The 19296-nt window shown below is 38.6% G+C and overlaps 2 protein-coding genes across 2 annotated transcripts; both read left to right on the top strand.

The window, feature by feature from the left end:
- Positions 1-73: 73 nt before the first annotated feature.
- Positions 74-3701, top strand: buc (bucky ball; the record flags this gene model as incomplete). The annotated part of the gene is made up of 5 exons (XM_073849403.1): positions 74-233; positions 1590-3086; positions 3161-3262; positions 3373-3474; positions 3670-3701. Coding segments are annotated over 5 exons (1893 nt in total), but the record flags the coding sequence as incomplete, so codon positions are not given.
- A 1916-nt stretch (positions 3702-5617) lies between these two features.
- On the top strand, positions 5618-13069 carry rnf152 (ring finger protein 152). The gene is made up of 3 exons (XM_073849693.1): positions 5618-5699; positions 10150-10257; positions 10613-13069. Exon 3 carries the CDS (start codon positions 10693-10695, stop codon positions 11281-11283), a length of 591 nt encoding a protein of 196 aa, XP_073705794.1. The 5' UTR covers positions 5618-5699; positions 10150-10257; positions 10613-10692; the 3' UTR covers positions 11284-13069.
- The last annotated feature ends 6227 nt before the right edge of the window (positions 13070-19296 follow it).

Here is a 19296-nt window from a genome sequence, read left to right as displayed (position 1 = left end):
TGTTTGAGCTTTAGGAACACTACAATACTAATAGCAACTGGCAAATGCTAATTATGTGTAATCCCTTTTTATTAAAGGCATAAACAACACTTCACAATCAATGGGAGTTGGGCAACCTCACCATCCAGTGAACCACACCAGACCCTTTTTCTATGTTCAGCCACCGTCTCAGCCTTATTTCATGTATCAATGGCCCATGAATCCATATGGCCATTATGGCTTTCCAGGGCCAGGTAAGTTCAGGCTTTTTGAGGCATTGCTTATAGTGTTTGCACTTGCGACACAATTTGGATGCATTGAATGTGGTGTTCTGCTAATTTATGCTGTCTAAACCACTGGTCTCAAACTCAATTCCTGGAGTGCCACAGCTCTGCACAGTTTAGCTCCAACCCTAATCAAACTTGATCCAGCTAATCAAGGTCTTCAGGATGACTAGAAACTTCCAAGCAGGTGTGAGTTGGAGTTGGTTGGAGCTAAACTCTGCGGAGCTGCGGCCCTCCAGGAATTGAGTTTGAGACCTCTGGTCTAAACCATGCAGAGAATGTGTGGACACTGCTAAATCATAGAGAAGGGCTTAGTAAGCCGGAAAGGATACAGTATTTTAAGAATTAAATTTAATAGGTGGTAAAGATATGTACAAGCAGTATTTACTAAGATATTAGCCTAATATTTTACCTACCTGACTGGAAATAAGAAACATGAATGTTGTCAAGACTCTTGCCCTGGAAATCTGTTCCAATTTTTGCACTCTTCTCTCTTTGATTTGTTATAACTTTCGGCAGTCTATAGTACTCAGTGTAGTAAACAATGCTACTGAACAAAACCATTTTCCTGATTATTGCTGCTAATAATGGTCAATTATCGTCATGTTTTGGGTTGTATTTAAATCAGTCGAATACCCATTTACTCTACTGATTTAAATCAGTATAGTACCCAGTTCGACTGATTTAAATACAACCCAAAACATGACGATAATTGACCATTATTAGCAGCAATAATCAGGAAAATGGTTTTGTTCAGTAGCATTGTTTACATCCAGTGCCGCCAATATGGCAGATTGATGGTGTGTCGTGAAAACGCACTATAGTAGACTTTCACTTAATTAACCATGTATGTGTGTGTATGTGACCCTGGACCACAAAACCAGTCATAAGTGTAAATTTGTCGAAATTGAGATTCTTATGTCATCTGAAAGCTGAGTAAATAAGCTTCCCATTGATATATTGTTTGTTAAAATGGGACAATGTTTGTCTGAGATGCAACTATTTGAAAACCTGGAATCTGAGGGTGCAAAAAAAATCTAAATATTGAGAAAATCGCTTTAAAAGTTGTCCAAATGAAGTTCTTAGCAATGCATATTACTAATCAAAAATCAAGTTTTTATGGTAGAAAATTTACAAAATATCTTCATGGGACATGATCTTTACTTAATATGCTAATGATTTTTGGCATAAAAGAAAAATCGATAATTTTGACCCATACAATGTATTTTTGGCTATTGCTACAAATATACCCGTGCTACTTAAGACTGGTTTTGTGATCCAGGGTCATATATTACATTTTTTTTTTTTTTTTTTTTTTTGCTCCAGCTTTGCACTTCGGCCGTCCCTACATGGCCCCTTATCAGTTTATGCAGTATCCTGGGTATGTGATCCCACATGCCCCCATGCAGCCATTTGATTACAGAAGAGTCAACCCCCACTTCCCCTCTGTCGCATCCTATGATTTGCGTGTCCGCCACCACTTCCAACACGCAGGGATGCATCGGGAGACTGCCTGTTCTGAGGTCCAAACAGACCCTAGTGACTCAGTCAACAAACTGATAGACAAAATTGAGAGTCTGAAGGCCTGTGAACAAGGTGGTGGTGACAAGGGGCTTAACGCTGTGGTCTCCTCTACCCCTGATGTAGTGCAGGGAGAGAAAATGACCTGTTTAAATGAAGACTCTAAGTTAGAGCTTGCTTCTCAGGAAGGCAAGGAGGAACAGATCAATCAGGCCACAAGGCCTACAACTTACAGTGACTCTGCGTATGATGCTGAATCTAGCCAGGGTAGACTAGATGAGTGTGTGTTGTCAGATGTGCTACCCCTTGACAGTTCCTCTGTCCATGAGGAAGAGGATGCCAATGAGGATGATGAGCAACAGAGCATTGTTGAAGAGCTGTCCTGCCAAAACGAAAAGTTGACAATTAGTGCAACTGGCAATGTGTTCTGTAGTAATCCTGATCAAACGGAGAACCTCAACTTGGAGAAATCAGGTGAAGAGCAGGTACAGAATATTGTGTCTACTGATGCTGCTGCAGTTATGGAGCCTCTTATAAAGCTTTCTGAAGACTTTGACCTCCCGTATCAAATCCTTCGCCTGCCCTGCAATAAGACAACAACTGGCCTCAGTCTTGAACGAGAGATTGACCCACTTGTTTACTTTGATTCTCCATCAACTCTGTTGCCTCCCCAAAACTATCTGTCCTCAATTGGCAGTGCCTATTCTTACAGCTACTACCCTCAGGTGACCCAAGAGCGCCAGAGTGTCCTGAGCCCGTCCATTGATGAGCTGTCTTCCAGAGATGAGATGTTCTCCACTGACGTGGAGGACCTTGATCTCGCTCCAGGGCACGTGTATGTTGGTGGCGGCAGGCTGGCTGAAAGCAGCGAGGCGCCCGTTCGCAGAAAAGAGCTTGTGAGCACTGAAAAAACTTGCCATGTCTGCCAGAAAATGTGTGTGTGCTGTGGCTCAACCTTGCAGGATGAGGTAGGAATATGCAAAATGGCTGAACACAGCCATCCTGAAAGAGATGAGGTGTCTGATCAAGACTGCGAGTATGACCTCGACACAGAGGTGCGGAGTAACTGCGAGTCCCCGAGAATCTCCAAGAGGAAGTGTTGCAGTAGGCATGCACTGCCCTCTTGTGGGCATCACTGTGCCAAACACCGGCACAGGAAGCTGCTGTGCGAGGGCCAGGAGAGCTGTGATCTACGCGAGCAGGCTCGTGTCCATCCCAAAGGAGAGTGCTGTGAGGAGTATGGCTCTCTGGCTAAAGCAGATAAGAGAATTCAAAAGGGGGCCTTGTGCAGGCCTTGTATTGGTAAGGGTTTATTTTTTTTTTGAATTTGCATTCAAATGTCACAAGGTGGTCAGCTCATGCAGACATATTTTTAGAACGACAATGGAGAGAGGGCATCGTCTCTGACCAAGAGAATTGGGCGAGCTGTGGTGCCAAACCAAGGGCTTGGAGGCAAGTTAGCGGACCTCAAGATCAAGGTAGGACATTGATTTAAGTGTTTAAATCTTTTGAAGTTGTTCAATTCAAGTGTCAGGTATAGGTTTTTTTTTTTTTTTGTCTTAACTGTCGTCTTTTTGATTTTATAAAGGGAGAACTCCATTGAGAAGGCCAACTTGTAAGACCGTCCACCAGCAAAGGCCAAGAAGTGAATATGATGAGACCGAATTTACCTACTGCCAGAGAGGCAGAGGTGAGTTTAGAGTTTTAAACTGCAGTTGTCCACATTTGAAGTGGATCAAAAACTTTCTAAGCAATACCTGTTTTTGTCTTGGGACAACTTTAGAATTTTTTTTTTTTTTTTTTCTCGATCCACTTGTTGACTACTATAGTTAAATCATCACTTTTGAGTCTCTGGTTTTTATTTGTAACATCTTTGTCCCATCAGGTGCTATGAAGAAAAGAGGCACAAGATACTAAACCACGATGCACTGCTGTAATACTTAATGTATTACCTGAAACTGTAAAATGCACTTCACTATGAATGTACACATGGACACTGTTCTTGACTGTATGCATTTGGAAAAAGTGTGACAGTGATGTACACCTTGCTGCATTTTCAGTGCTCAAGTTAACTTTCTATTTTGAGTGCAATGCATTCATCTTAATTTTATGCTGAGATTGCTCTCACTGGACCAGGCCTTGACCTGTGCCTAGAAGGCTTTGTTTTTTGTTCATGCGGCTTGATCTGGGAGGTGTAGATCATGTCTGCTGTGTAAAGGCTTTGAATCTTTGCATGGTCAAGGACTGGCCCACTGCGACCAGTTTCAAATGTTGGGCACTGGAGATGCAGCTGGTTTAAGGGGTGATGCAGGAAAAAAAAAAAAAAGGGAGGATGAGAAATAAAGTGGACAATTTGCCAGTTTGGTCACTCTTAGTCCAGTTGTCTTTGTTTTTATTACTGTACTATTTTTATACATCAGTGTAATGTTGACATGCAGACAACTCCACCTAGCTGTACAGTGTTATTGTGTCATTAAAGTCTCAGCATTGCACTTTACCTGTGTGCAGTACTTTTATTCAAAAAATTTTCCACTCTGACCTTTGTCTTTAAACACAATGGGGTGCATTTGTTTGCTTCCGTTTTACATGTGTTTTTAATTTGCAAGGGCCAGATCATTAGTGTGGACTTGTCATGATTCCAGCGTCTCAGTTGGTGGTGAACTTTTAAAATGGAAACTCTAGTGCTAGAATTTTTACCACTGTCCACCTTTGCCCAAATATACTAAAGGGTGGCTTTTTTCTTAAACCGCATTTAACTATATATATTAAATTTTTTTTTTTTTTTTTTTTTTGGTTTGGTTACTTCTAATAATTTGCATAGGTGATGGCTCCCCCAAGTCTGACTAAGTTTGTGTGTGGGTTTTTTTTTTTTTTTTTTTTTTTTTTTTTTTTTTTTTTTAAATGCCAAAAACCTTTAGGACATTAAAGATTGTGTCCCAATAAAATATTTTGTAAAATTTTCTACTGTAAATATCAAAACTTAATTTTCGATTTGTAATATGCACTGTTAAGCTTTTTTTTTTTTTTTTTTTTTTTTTTTTTTTTTTTGCTTTTTTTTCAGATGGTTGTATCTCGAACAAATAATGTCCTATACTAATAAACCATGCATCAATGGAAAGCTTATTCGTGGTGTATAAATCTTATAACCTGGTTGTCCAGGGTCACATATTTCTATATGCAGGAGTTCTTTCGATTATTTAGGGGTAAACAAAAGTACCATATTAGCCCAAATGTCACACGCTTCTCAGATTCTCCATCTGATTTCATATTTCAGCATTTCAATACGTTGTGTCACTTCGAATGACAGCTTTGACATTTAAAAAGTCCACTTGATGGCTTCCTCTAAATTTAACCTGATTTCGCCCAGAGGAATGGTATAGAAATGGATAAACAACTTGTAATGCAATACTGTCCAACAATGTGCAAAATAAAAGTTTACTTCTATCATTGTGAGTGACTAGTTCACAGTAACGTTAGTTCGTTCCTTTCAATGTTATAAACGATAATTTAACCGCTTAAAAACATGCTTAAACAACGGAAATATTTAATATTTGTGCAGTGTTTACTTAAATTGAGGATTATGTGATTAAGGTGATTGTTTGTTGTACTTACAGTGCGAGGCAAGTACGTATTTGTTTTGTAACAAACATAATCCGCCTTTAAACGACTAAATGATCATTCAGACCTGTTTAGACTTGACTAGCGCTGGTTAAGGGGCGTGGCAAAAAAATACTAGCGGGCTTTTCTATTGGCTGTTCGCTTTGCAGACGTCGCTCGCTATTGGCTGCGCCGTGGGAGTAGCAGAAAGCGTTTACAGTACAGCCTTTGAAGAAGGCAGAGTGAAGTATGACAGATGAGGCTGCTATGCAAGCGATGTTCACCGTTTGCAGATGAAAACACCTCTCGATGTACAAGGTGAGTTTTCCCCTACTCTTTCAAAGAAACAGGTGAAACTACTTAGCTTTCCTATTTGTGCATTCTTATCAAATTTGTTCTGAGATTTTATCTCTTGATAAACTCTCAAATAGAGTTCAAGCTAATAAAACCTGTTTGGATCCGTTGTTGTTCCATTGCATCGATGCATATTTGCTGCATTACGTTTCAACCGCGGTTTTATAACCTGCCCTCGGCGTGTAACTTTATTGGAGCACATTGTCTGTTCAAAGCAAGTTCAGCCTCTACCAACCCATCAAGTTTTGTTGTACTGTATTTTGTTGTATGCACCAATGCAGTACGGAAGGAACATGCTCTTCTACATTTCAGCAGGGTTATTGTGGGCAGCCTTCTGTCTCTGTTCCGGTTTAAGTCTTGTTTTGATTGTATGGAGGCACGCCACAATGGCCGCGTGTCAAAACACAGTGAGCTGCCTACCTAGGCAGCATTTCTAGGTGACATTAAGCGTGCTGGATGCTCAGAAATGTGAGCAGCTCGCCAAGTTTTGAGACACAGCCTGTGGCTGTAAGTAGTCTAAATATGCCTGTGTTGGAAAACAGACGTGCCCTGATAATGCCTGTACATGTCACACAGTCCAAAATATTTGGGTTATCTTTATAAATCCCAAAGTTTAGCTCACAGATTCTGCTAACAAAAATGTTGATATCAGAGGCTGTTTGACTTTACTGTGTCCTTGTGACTTTAGTAGATTCCTCTGATATTATCTTACATTATCTCATCTCAGTGCTTTGCTATCAGACACTGCTTGATCCACTCAGCCTTCGGTTTGCCTTTTCTCTACACGTTTGGTTTGTTATTAACATGGGGTTGTGTTGATGATCTGCATGTGCTTTAATCACTGCAAGAGTTCTGTTAATTTGACACCTGTGTACAAAGTTAAACGCTTATCTGCTTCCTGTCACAAGGACACCCTGCTCAGCTGAAGTCCAGTGTGTTTCATTTTAAAAATAAACAGATTAAGATTCAACTGTTTCAGACTTTGTTGCATATTATGTCACCCTGGGGTGTTTTACATTTCTGCATTGTTTACACAGGTTAACGTTAGAGGTGGTGAGTTGTAACACCAACATCCCACAGGCATCTTATGTTGGATGGAAAAAAAGGCATCAAAAAGTAAAGGGCCAAGGGCATGTATGAATGGCGCCCCTCCCCACATACTCAAGTCAGCGCATTGCCCTTGAGAAATGCCTCACAGCCTTAGTTTTTAAGTGACGTTTTTCATTTTCCCCCCCTCCCTTTTTTTTGACAAATCCCCTGATTCAGCTGCATCCATCAGGTTGATGCTCCGCTGTGGCGCACAGTTGACGGTTTGTTATCTGCTTGTTTCATTGTCTTAGTTTGAGACGTCGGACCGAAGATTGACCCTCAGTGAAGTTTCCACCATGGGAGTGATGTTGTTTAAAGATAAAATCATAAAAATAGTTTCACGTTCGATAACATCTCTAGTGTACCAATCCTATTGTGTTCCTTTAATCATGCGGTTGATCCGCTGTTGTTTTAAAGTAAAAGCAAAAATTTCCAGTCCGTGCTGAGTGAAAGCTAGCTTGCTCAGCATAAAATGAAAGATTGATGCCAGTACAAAAGTGAGAACTCAAAGGACGTGTTCTCAAGGTTACACCTTCTCAAATATTTCATGTGATTTAGAAAATGTGCCCACAGGACGTTTAATAGATTGGCACGTTTTCTCCCCTGTGTGCCGTACTAGAATTGCTGAAGGAAATTATGCAATGTGAAACTGAGCTGGAATGGTTTTCATAGTAACTGAAATACTATGAAGCACACAGTTTCCATAACAGGGAGTTGGATGCATAGCATCCACATTTGTTTCATTTTTGATGCACTGGCACCAATTTGATGAGCATGAAATAATCATGACTTCAGACGATGGTCTCATTTAGCAAAAAAGTTTATGCAAAGCCCCTGCGATGCATTAGTAAATTAAAAGTGTTCATGTCTGTAAGTCTCTAAAGCCGTCTATGAGATTGCCGTAATGTGTTTTGATTGGAAATCCCAAAGAGAAAGGAAATATTTCCGCTTTTCCATCACAAGATAATGTGCACCTAATAACGGATAAGCCCTCAGGGGCGTTTGTCCATTCAGGACACAATAGCAGGCTTAATTGCATTATTAATTTCCCCCCTCAAGGGATGGAGTGGAATTATACTTATATGAGCAATTACTTACATGGTATAAACCTTTGAACTTGAAAGAGAAGAGCACAATGCGATAACTGTTTTGTTTTACATGTCATGGTCACGTGAGTGAATTATCATGTTATGGCTGTACGTGTAACAACAGGAAGTCTGGAGTGAGACTTGAACTTAGTCACTTGATAACTGTTCATTCTTTTCTCAGGTGATTGACATGTGTAGTGCCAGCACACTTCATTTCGCCTTGAATATTCCTCCCTCGGTGACAAGCATTGAGGCAAGCAATTAAAATGCATATTAGCTGTGCAGTACCTGAAGGAAACAAAGGCCCTCAAATAAATTTTAGATGAGGTTAGGAAATATTTTTAAGCTCTGAATTGGTTAAGGTCAGAAGGAAGCACGAGTGCCGGAGGGGTTTTGAACTCTCGTTCACTGGTCAGCTTCATGCATGCTAATAGTCATGTGTCATGCAGGTTTCAGAAATTGTACCTACAGGCTCAACTAAACTAGGTCACATTTTGCTGTTGCTTGTAAGGGGGACTTTTTCATCCAGTGAAAATTTGAACTCTCACATAAATTGAAGTGATTTGTATTGGGCTGGCTTTTGAGCAGCATTTTATGGCAATGAAACAACCTTGATTACAAGGTTATACTGATAATAGAAACATAATAATAATGCATTTCATTTGTATAGTGTTCTTCCAAACTTAAGGAGACACAAATTTCCATGTTATTATTGTAAATATTAAACCACATTGAAGACAAAACAAACAATACATAAATAGAAGAGCGATTATAAAGCAGAACAAAAGAGCACAAAGGACACAGATTAGCAGTCAGGAGAGGAGGAGTACTAGATATGTCATTGGGCGAGGTATTTCAACTCCTTATCATGATCATGTGACTCATCTTACACAGACTGAGAGATGCACAAAGTGATGAGCATTTCTCATGAAAAACTCCCCCCCCATATTACACACTGAATCATACAGTAAAAATGTTAAACAAAATATTGTTTGTTTTGTGTATCTGTATAAATATTTTAAATCTGCGAAATGTATTACAAAATGCATTTCAAGAGGCAGAGAGTACATTTTTGAACTTGAAATACATTTTGAGCAAATGCAAAATGTGTAGTTTGTAAAAACATACAGTTTGTAAAGTATAAATGTATTTAGACTGAATGTACACTACAAAGCTACATTATCAACATCATTAATCCAGTCTTCAGTGTCACATGATCCTTCAGAAATCATTCTAATATGTGCTGATTTGCTGCTTAATAAACATTTATTATTATTATTATTATTATTATTATCATCAGTATTAAAACGGTTGAGTACTTTTTTTCAGGATCCTTGATGAATAGAAAGATCCAAAGATCAACATTTATTTGAAATAAAAAAAGCTTTTGTAACATTATACACTGAAATGATAGAAATTACCGGTAATACTTTTATTTAGCAAGGGTGCTTTAAATTGATCAAAAGTGATGATAGAGACATTTTATAACGTTCAAAGATTTTTATTTCAGATAAATGATGTTTTTTTTTTTTTACTTTATATTCATCAAAGAAACCTGAAACAAAGTATACTCGGCTGTTTTGAACATAATAAAAAAGTGTGTGTGTATATGTATGTGTGTATATATATCAGCAAATCAGAATATTATAATGATTTCTGAAGGATCTGTTTGTGATTTGTGACTGGAATAATGATGCTAAAATTCAGCTTTGAAATCAGGAATAAATCACATTTTATAATATACTCAAATGGAAAACAGTTACTTTAAATGGTAAAAAATATTTCACTTTACTTTTTTTATGTATTTTTTGTATCAAATAAATGCAAGCTTTGTGAGCAGAAAAGACTTAAAAAAAACCATTAAAAATCTTATTTTTCAAAAACTTTTGACTGGTAGTGTACATGAAACAATAATTAATAGGAAATTAAAGTAACTAAAACTACATACATTATCTGTAAATTTTTGTTCTGAAAGTGAACTACTCCAGTCAACATTATCATTTATCGGCGAAGATATATTCGGCCATATGTTGCAGTGTTCTATTTTAAAATCTAAAATTTGAAATCTGATATATTATTAGATGTTTTAGTGTGATCTTTTTTGAATTTCTTCTCATTTAGGGCACAACTGACACATTTATCCTCGTTCACCCTACTTTAGGAATGGATGGATTTAAGTCTGTTAATTAACCATTTCTTTTGTTCTTTATTATCATGCATTTTCCCTTATTTTACAGAGCTATTTCATCATTAGATGAGGACGGATATTCCTGTGGACCGCCTTTATTTCCAGCTGTGCTCATTGAATGATTTAAAACCCTGCTTGGATCTGTGCTAAACCCATGGTAAGAATCACCCCATGAAGCAATCAAGTCATTTCACATAATCATAGAATTAATCACAGATAATTAACCAATTAAGCCGTTCTGTTTTCAGTTCGCATACGCGATTTAGCCTCAGCATTCTTCACCATGGCTGTCTAGGCTTAGGGTGACTGTGTCAGTCCTAATCCCTGCTGATTTGTTTACATATCCAAGGCGTCTACATCGAAGTCAAGCCTGACAAGAATTTCAATCCAGCTCACAGATAGCACATAATAAATTAACCCCTCTGCCTGCACGTGTATGCGGCAAAACTTCTCCCCTGGATTAAATTCTTGACAGTCTGTTTTGATGCAACATATTTGTCTCGATTTCACAGGCAGAGCTCAACGTGGATTAAACATCTAGTGTTTAACAGAGAAGTGCATTGGTGATACAAAGAGCCACATTTTAAGGACGATGGAGACCTCGTCTCAGAACTCCAGGCTTGAGTGCCAAATCTGTTTCAACTATTTCAGCCAGCGACGCCGTCCCAAACTCCTGCACTGCCAGCATACCTGCTGCTCCGTGTGTCTGAGCCAGATGAGGCTCAACCAGAGAGAGCTCCGCTGTCCTTGGTGTCGTTGCGTGACGCAGATCCCCATCGGCCTTTCGGTCTCCCATCTTCCAGACGACCCGGAAGTACTTTCTATTATCAGTCTATCTCACTCCTCGGAACACACTCCCATCTTCATACACTTACCCAACAGTGGCTGCTACCTGCTTCCCGTCCCTTTGGACACAGACGGAGCACTGGTGCCTGGACAACCGATGTGTCGATTTGGGTCTAAAAGCGTTGGGGTGTTAAACGTCTCGGATGGCGGGAGCCTCATTCTGGGAGATGACACGGGTGAAGAAGGAATGGAGGAAGAGGTGGCGGTTAAGACTACAGCATGGACCGGGGTTTGCACTGTGTTGCTTGTGGCATTCATTTTGATTTTTCTGCTTGGTATTGTGTTGCATAACATGTCCTGTGTGTCCAAACGCTTCACTATTATTTCCTGCGGATGAGATGGCTTGGTTAAATTCAGTTGTAAAGGACCAACCAATATGGATTGAAATCTTTTATATGATTTCAGATCGTGATTATGTACATCACATACAGTGACTATATATGGTAGATGAGCAGAAGGGAATGAAGTCAAGGGCACTATCTATGCAATTTGTGGTATTTCAAAAGACTACCAAAGCCCTGATTCATAGGGAATTTGTTCAATTAATGTGCAGAAATGTCATTAAAGAATCTAGCAGTATTGACTCCATGTATTTGCATGTGTTGTATGTACAGTACCTGAGGGAAATTAACTTGGTCTTTAATACTATAGTAGAGTTGTGCGTTATTGACAGTCTGTAGAGGTTGTGCAGTTTGTGAATGAACGCTAAAATGTAGAAATGAAATTAGATATTGCATAGCTGCACTGTCTGCCTATATTGCTGTATGTATTTGATTCCTGTATGTTTTAAGGTGTTTCAACTTTGCATTTTCTTTAAAATGCCACAAATCAAATGTTTTTTATAGTACTTTTTTTTTTTTACTCATGGGTTTTGACTTTGCCTTTGATTAAATGAGTGAAAACATCAGTCTCAGACTGATTTGTGTGACTTTTTATGTTTAATACAAAACAAATTAATATTAATATGATACAAACCTTTTGTCTTTTTTACATGCTGCTTAAAAAGCTGCACAAATACACTATCATTCATGTCTGGGGCCAGTAAGAAAGACACATTAATTCATCAAAATTGACAGTGAAGACTTTTATACTGATACAACAAAAAAAAAAAAAAAAAAATTTGGTAGAACTTAGCAGAAGATATTTTGAGAAATGTCTTTTTAATAGAAGTCAATGTAGTCAAAACTATTTGGTTGGAAGAAGCAATGACAGTTTACATAGAGTTTACATTTTTGGCTGAACTATCCCTTATGGGATGTTATCGCACGCATGTTCCCTAAACATAGTTAATCTTGTAATCAGAAACTTGATTAACAATAAACTGAATGAGATTTCTCATTATAAATGGTTTATGTTACTGCTAGAAGCCTAAATCAAAACGTAGTTTTGATTTATTGTGTCTAATATGTGACTCTGGACCACAAAACCAGTCTTAAGTAGCTTGGAATATTTGTAGCAATAGCCAAAAATACATTGTATGGGTCAAAATCAATTTTTCTTTTATGCCAAAAATCACTAGGATATTAAGGAAAGATCATGTTCTACTATAAATGTATCAAAACTTAATTTTTAATTAGTATTATGCATTGCTAAGAACTTCATTTGGACAACTTTAAAGGCAATTTTCTCAATATTTAGATTTTTTGCACCCTCAGATTCTAGATTTTCAAATAATTCTATCTCATTAATATTGTCCTATCAATAGAAAGTTTATTTATTCAGATTTTAATTTTAAAATGGGCCCTTATGACTGATTTTGTGGTCCAGGGTCACATATATGTTTTTCTGAATACCATATTTGTACATTGATATCCAAATGTGAGATGAGCTCTGGCCCAGTGCGCCTCACCCATCTGCATCAGAAACTGTCAACACCTATCACACTTGATTGATGACAGAATCTCAAGTTGTTCACCTATTGTTTCTGGATTGCTATCCCAGAGGCATAGCGTCTGGGTATGTTGGGTATGCACGGGAACCTTTTAATTTAAACGAGGGAGTGTATTCTTAATTTGTGGAATAAATAAATGTGCAATGTCATGTGCATTGCTCTGTAATTTTTTGTGTGCATTTGTTATAGAGTGTTTTCACGATACATAACATAAAATGCATTTTTTGCTGATTATTGCTGCTGAAAATGATCAATTATTGTCAAGTTTTGGGCTGTATCGGTCAGACCCGGGAAAAACAATTGGAGTACTATACACTGCCGAAAGTTTTATCAAATCAGGGAGAAGAGTGCAAAAAGCTGTCTGAGGAACAAAAGGCGTTTTTGGTTGGACAAACTTAAAGGTCCCATATTGTACACATTTTCTGGAGGTTTATTTTAGTTGTTGATGTCCTTAAGAATATATATTTGCGGTATAAGTGCCAAAATCCATCTCAATATATTTTTACAGCTCCTTTTTTAGGAGCTCTGTCAAAAACAGGTCGATTTTGGCCCATCTATTTAATATTCATGAGCCTCTCTTCTGATTGGCCTGTTGTTTTCTGAGTGACACACAGCCAGGCCAACCACAGTTAACTACGTCATGTATGCTGTAAGCGAGCTCAGAGCAATAGAGAGAGCCTAGCCTGCTGATACTCAACAGGATATTTCAGAATGATCATTAATGTTTTTTCTTTTTCAAACACCGAATGCAGTAAGCTACATAACTGTTGCTTTAGTAAAGCCCCTTTCACAATGCGCGCTGATTCTGGAAAATTACGGGAACGAGCGCTGTGTGAACAAAAGCCAGAACCATAAAGGCAGTGTTGTAGTGATGATGCACGTTATCATGCGACTCTTCACGACGAAAAAATACGTGCAAAGTGGAATGAAGCGGCGATCGGGCAGAGCCAGCTCCTCACTATCAGCGCTGAAGCACAGTTTGTTCAGGTTAGTTTAGGTTTAGTGAATCGTACGCGTTGCATTACATCTCACATCCAAATGTCACATGTCTTCATGGGTTGTGTGTAAAGCACGCACAAATTCCGAAAAACAACTGTCAAATGAACCAAATTAAACAACTCCGGAACAAATCATGGGACACATTATCCGTATATTTACTGGAATTGCTGAGTGAAAGAGGCTGAAGTTGACCTGCCACTGGTCTCTTATATTCACGTTGTTCTGAAGCCTGTGCAATGATGTAGTTTCCTGACATCCATGGACTGAACAGCGTTTTCTCAACTTGTTTTCGTGTTGTTGTTGCTCAACAATGGAATGTATGCGTTGTTGTCTGGGTTTGACAAAAGGAGGGTGGGACGTGATTGGTGTTCGGGATGGTGACTGAAGGCGGTGACTGAGTAGATCGGACGTCACATCTTTACGGAAGTCACAGCGTCTCGTGAAAAGAAACAGCTACTTTAGGGTGGCTGTGTGCAGTTTACTGTGGATTGACTGCTTTGAAACTCGTATGGTAGTTACAAAGCCCCTAAACCTCAGTTATCATGAAAAAAGCCAGGAAATTTCGATTTTGACAATATGGGACCTTTAAGCAGGATTTCCAGAACAGGAACCATTTCTGGTCAGGTAGGCGAAATTTTAGACTTATATCTTAATTAATACTGCTCGTACAAACCTTTACACCTATTAACTTTAGTCAAAATATTGTGCCCTTTCCTGTTTACTAAGTCCTTCTCTATATGATTTAGAAGCTTCCACTTGTTTTTCCCGTAGTTTAGACACCATAAATTAGCGGAACTTACCATATTCAGCAGGCATTAAAGGGATAGTTACCCAAAAATGAAAATTTGATGTTTATCTGCTTTGTTTCTTCAGCAGAACACAAAGAAGATTTTTAACTCAAACTGGTGCAGTCTGTCAGACATATAATAGCAGTGGATGGGCACCAAACCTTTAAAAGTAAAAAATAAAATAAAAAAAAAACATGCACAGACAAATACAAATTACACCCTGCGGCTCGTGACGATACATTGAGGTCCTAAGACACGAAACGATCAGTTTTTGGGAGAAACTGAACAGTATTTATTGATACACAGCCAAGTCCAACTGTCCTGAGCACAAGCTCATCATCCTGCACGTTACCTCTGGCGTAGTATATGCCAACACCGGAAAAGGAAATCAGTGAAAAGACAACAGTCCCGGATGAGTTCGCGCAAGCAAACATAATCTTTTAGCCATACGATCTTCCGACCGTCCGAATTCGCACTGTGTACGGCCACCTTAAGGTGTGTTTTATTTACCAGTGATTTTGTTTATTTAACAAAAAGCAAGGCATACAATGTGCATTGAATTGGATGTATAACCTATGTTAGTGTCACGTCAGTTCATGTACTTGGTTTGTCCCATTGTCGTTGATCTGTGTAACTTGATTTAACCCTCGTTAGCGTCATCCCTTCACCTGTCTTCAATGATTAGTTACCCTTTAAAAGTCTGTCTCTGTTCTCAGTACTCTGTCGGTCTTTGTAAATGTTATCACGTCATGTGTGGATGTTCTCTATGTTCCTGCCTGTTCTACCTGAAGGATTATATTAAATATATTGTTTGTTTATACCTCGTCTCTTGTCTCGTCCGTCCAGCACCGCTACCATAACAGACCGACCTACAACAGTTTAAGCCGGCGTTTTTCCCCTGCGTTTATTTTTCCGCCTTTTTCCCAGTGTTTGTTGTGTAGTTTTTTATTGTATGGATCCTACCGTTCTCCTCATCCTCCTGAGGCAGGGGTACGCTCTCTTGAGGACCATACCCGTGATTATCTCTTCCTGGCAGAACACTCCCACTTCCCGGATAGCAGCCTATGCAAGTTTTACTTCGCTGGACTCAACACCACCACCAAGGCGCTGCTATCCGGGGAGGGTCCTAAAGAGAGCCTGCCGGAATATATCGAGTGGGTGCTGGCATCCTGTGGATCGTCGTGGACCATCAACATCGCAGAGGAGGACGTCAGCCTCACTCCAGACCCAGAGCCCAGCCAACCATCACGCCGACACGTGGAGTTTGAGCCCTGCCCACTGCACCACTACTGGGAGTGAGCTGGAACAGAACTCTGGGGACTTGATTGACTTCTTCACTGAAATTTCTAATTGTTATGAACTTCCCACCCACCCACGCTCTTCTGCCTATGTCAAAATCTGCCTGGTCACCGCTGGTTCCGTCCAGTCGTCCAGAGTCACCGCTGGTCCCGTCCAATGTTCCTGAGTCACCGCTGGTTCCGCCCAGCCTTCCAGAATCCCCGCTGTCCTCTGACAGCCCCCTTGCTCACCCTCAGCCCACCACCTGTGCAGTGGGCTCCCCGCAGGTCTGCCAGTTTCCACCAGTGTTATGGCTGGAGGATTCCTCAGCTCCGCCTCCAGTCTCAGAGTCCAGGGGCCCGTTTCAGAAAGGAGGTTAAGTGATAACTCTGAGTAAGTCAATCCTGAAATAAGGGAAACTCTGGGTTTTCCGTTTCAGAATGGGAGGTTTATCAAACCTGAGAAAGCAGGGTAAGTCAAGCCTGTTTCTAAAAGAGAGGTAACTTATACTCGGAGTCAGTTACCTTGGTAACTTACTCTGTGAACCAAACCTGGTCAGGAGCAGGTTTTCTTCTGCAAACCCAGAGTTTCTTTCAGTCTCCTCCCCCTTTTTTAAAGCATAAGTGATGTTTAAATACCTCATTAATTTATTTATGCTTCAAAAATGCTTTTCTTAGTGAGTGTTTTGGAATGTAAATTTAGTGCATTTTACTTAAAACAAGAAAAATAATCTTAATGCAAATGGAAACAAGATTATTTTTTCTTACCCAATTGGCAGATAATATGCAAAATAAGAAAAATACACTTAAAAGATTAAATAAACACCTTATGTACACTGTAAAAAAAAATTAAATAAAGTGCAAAAACAATAATTTTACAGAGATTTTCATTAAAGGTTTTACAGAAAAAAAAGTTATTTTACAGATTTTTCCTTGTTTCAATAACAATATTTTTCTTTAACTTTGTGGTTTTTGTTTGGGAGCTGTAGCTGCCAGTGGTTTGACTGTTTTTTTTTTTTTACAGTGTAAAACCCTTATTTGACAGATGTTACCTAGATTATTGCAATGAAAGCAGAAACACTGTTATTTTACAAATCATTACAATAAAAAACCTTCAATAAAGTTTCAAAGCATGCTCAAAGTGGAAAATGAAGAGTTTTATTTAAAATACAAAATACAAAGTCTGTACAAATGGCATATAAAATGTACATTTTACATTTTTAGCTTTTTTTTTTAAGAAATACAGCACAATTACATTTAAAATACTGTGCTGATTCATCAGAATGTTTAATTAAATATATATTCAACTTAAGACAACTTCACTTCCAGAGAAAATATTTCCTGATAATTTGCTCACACCCATGTAATCCAAGATGTTCATGTCTTTCTTTCTTCAAGTCGAAAAAAAGTAAAGTTTTTGAGGAAAACATTCCAGGATTTTTCTCCATATAGTGGTCTACAATGAGAGCCAATGGGTTGAATGGTCAAATTTCAGTTTCAATACAGCTTTCAAAGGGCTTTAAACGTTTCCAGTGACCCTTATTCCTTGGCTGGGATCATGTAGAGCCCTTTGAAGCTGCACTGAAACTGAAATTTGGACCTTCAACCTGTTGGCTCCCATCGAAATATGGAGAAAAATCCTGGAATATTTTCCTCAAAAACATTTTTAACAGAAAAAAGAAAGACATTTTTCTTAAATGCATTTTGATTTAAGAATCTTTAGTTTGTTTGTTTTTTAGTTGGAAACAACAAGACAATAATACTAAGTAAGAAAAGCATTTTTTAGGTGCATTAATTTATTGCAAATATTTTCATCATGCAGACACTGTCAAAGTGACAAAAACGGCATGTCCTTTCATACATAAGATTATTATTTTTTATATACTATAGGATTATTTTGATTAGCCATATCCACATGCGTATTTATTTGACCTGTGTCATTTTTAAATGGTAGTCAGAGCACATTAGTAGTTTAGTACAGACACTGTATGCAGAGCGGTAAAGAAAGTGTGCCTTGCTCTAATGCTCTTACTGAGAATTTTAGTGTCATTGCCTACTGAGCACAAACTCATTGAATATGAAGCTGATTACTGTATGGAATGGAAGGATGGCAGATGAAAAGGTAGTTCAAAAAATGTGTGTGTGTGTGTGTGTGTATATATATATATATATATATATATATATATATATATATATATATACACATTATGTGAAAGAGCATTAGACTATGTGGAAAAAGCTGCTGCAAAGTGAAATTAGACACAGAATTATATTTTTATATGACATATTTTAATGTCGAATATTTGTAAAGTAATGTTGCCTACACTCATGAACCCTTTATGCTTAAAGCTTTACCTGTTGAATTATGTTTACTTCCATGTTTAGCTGTTTTCTTCTTATTTTTTTATTTTATTTTATTTTTTTGCCTGTGGGATACCATGAAAATGAATAGTTCAGTAATTTACTGTTCTGCCAGTTTTTACCTTAGATATTCTAATTATTGATAATTAAATAATTATATTCGTAATAATTATTAAGAGTTAAAGTTAAGCATTGGCTCAAAGTATGTGGAGGTCTTTTTGGCGGGAGCTGTTGCCATGGTGAATCATAATTTCGGAGCTCCATTGATCAGGGCTTTTCATAGTCGTGGTGCAAGCACTAAACCCAGAGTCAACCTACTCAGAGTGGATTGAACTAACTTAGTTCAGCTGTTCTGAAACCAAAAACTCAGAGTTTCCCATCTCAGGGTAAGTCAATTCAGAGTTCAAGTTTAAACTCAGAGTTGGTTGAACCTCCTTATTGAAACAGGCCCCAGAACTCCGCCTCGGCCCTCTGACCCTGCGGCTCCACCACGGCTCTCAGCTCCCTCGTCTCCACCTTGGCCCGTAAAAATAAGAAAACCACAGAAGATCGCGAAAGAGGATAAACTCTTAAAAAAAAAACATGCATAGACAAATCTAAATTACACCCTGTGGCTCGTGATGATACATTGATGTCCTAGGACACAAAATGATTGTTTTTTGTGAGAAAATGAACAGTATTTATATAATTTTTTACCTTTGATACACAGCCACGTCCATCTGTCCTGAGCACGAGCTCATCATCTGGCTTGTTACACGTGTACGCGCTCTGGTGTAGAATACGCAAACGCCGTAAGGGGAAACCAGTGAAAAGTCCCAGATAAGTTTGCGCAAGCAAACGTAATCTTTTAGTTTTAAATCAGTTTGAACAATCAGGATAAGCACAAGTAATTACCATTTTGAATAGCCGCTATACACAGTCTCTGTGCACTGTGTAAACAATGAGTGTCGTATACACGCGACAGATCGCTTCCGGCATTTGCGTATACTACGCCAGAGTGCATACACAGGTAAGAAGTCGGATGCTGAGCACGA

This window comes from Garra rufa, chromosome 10 (assembly GCF_049309525.1).
Source record: "Garra rufa chromosome 10, GarRuf1.0, whole genome shotgun sequence".
NCBI classification, from domain to species: Eukaryota; Metazoa; Chordata; class Actinopteri; order Cypriniformes; family Cyprinidae; genus Garra; species Garra rufa.
This window is presented reverse-complemented; position numbering and strand designations above follow the sequence as displayed.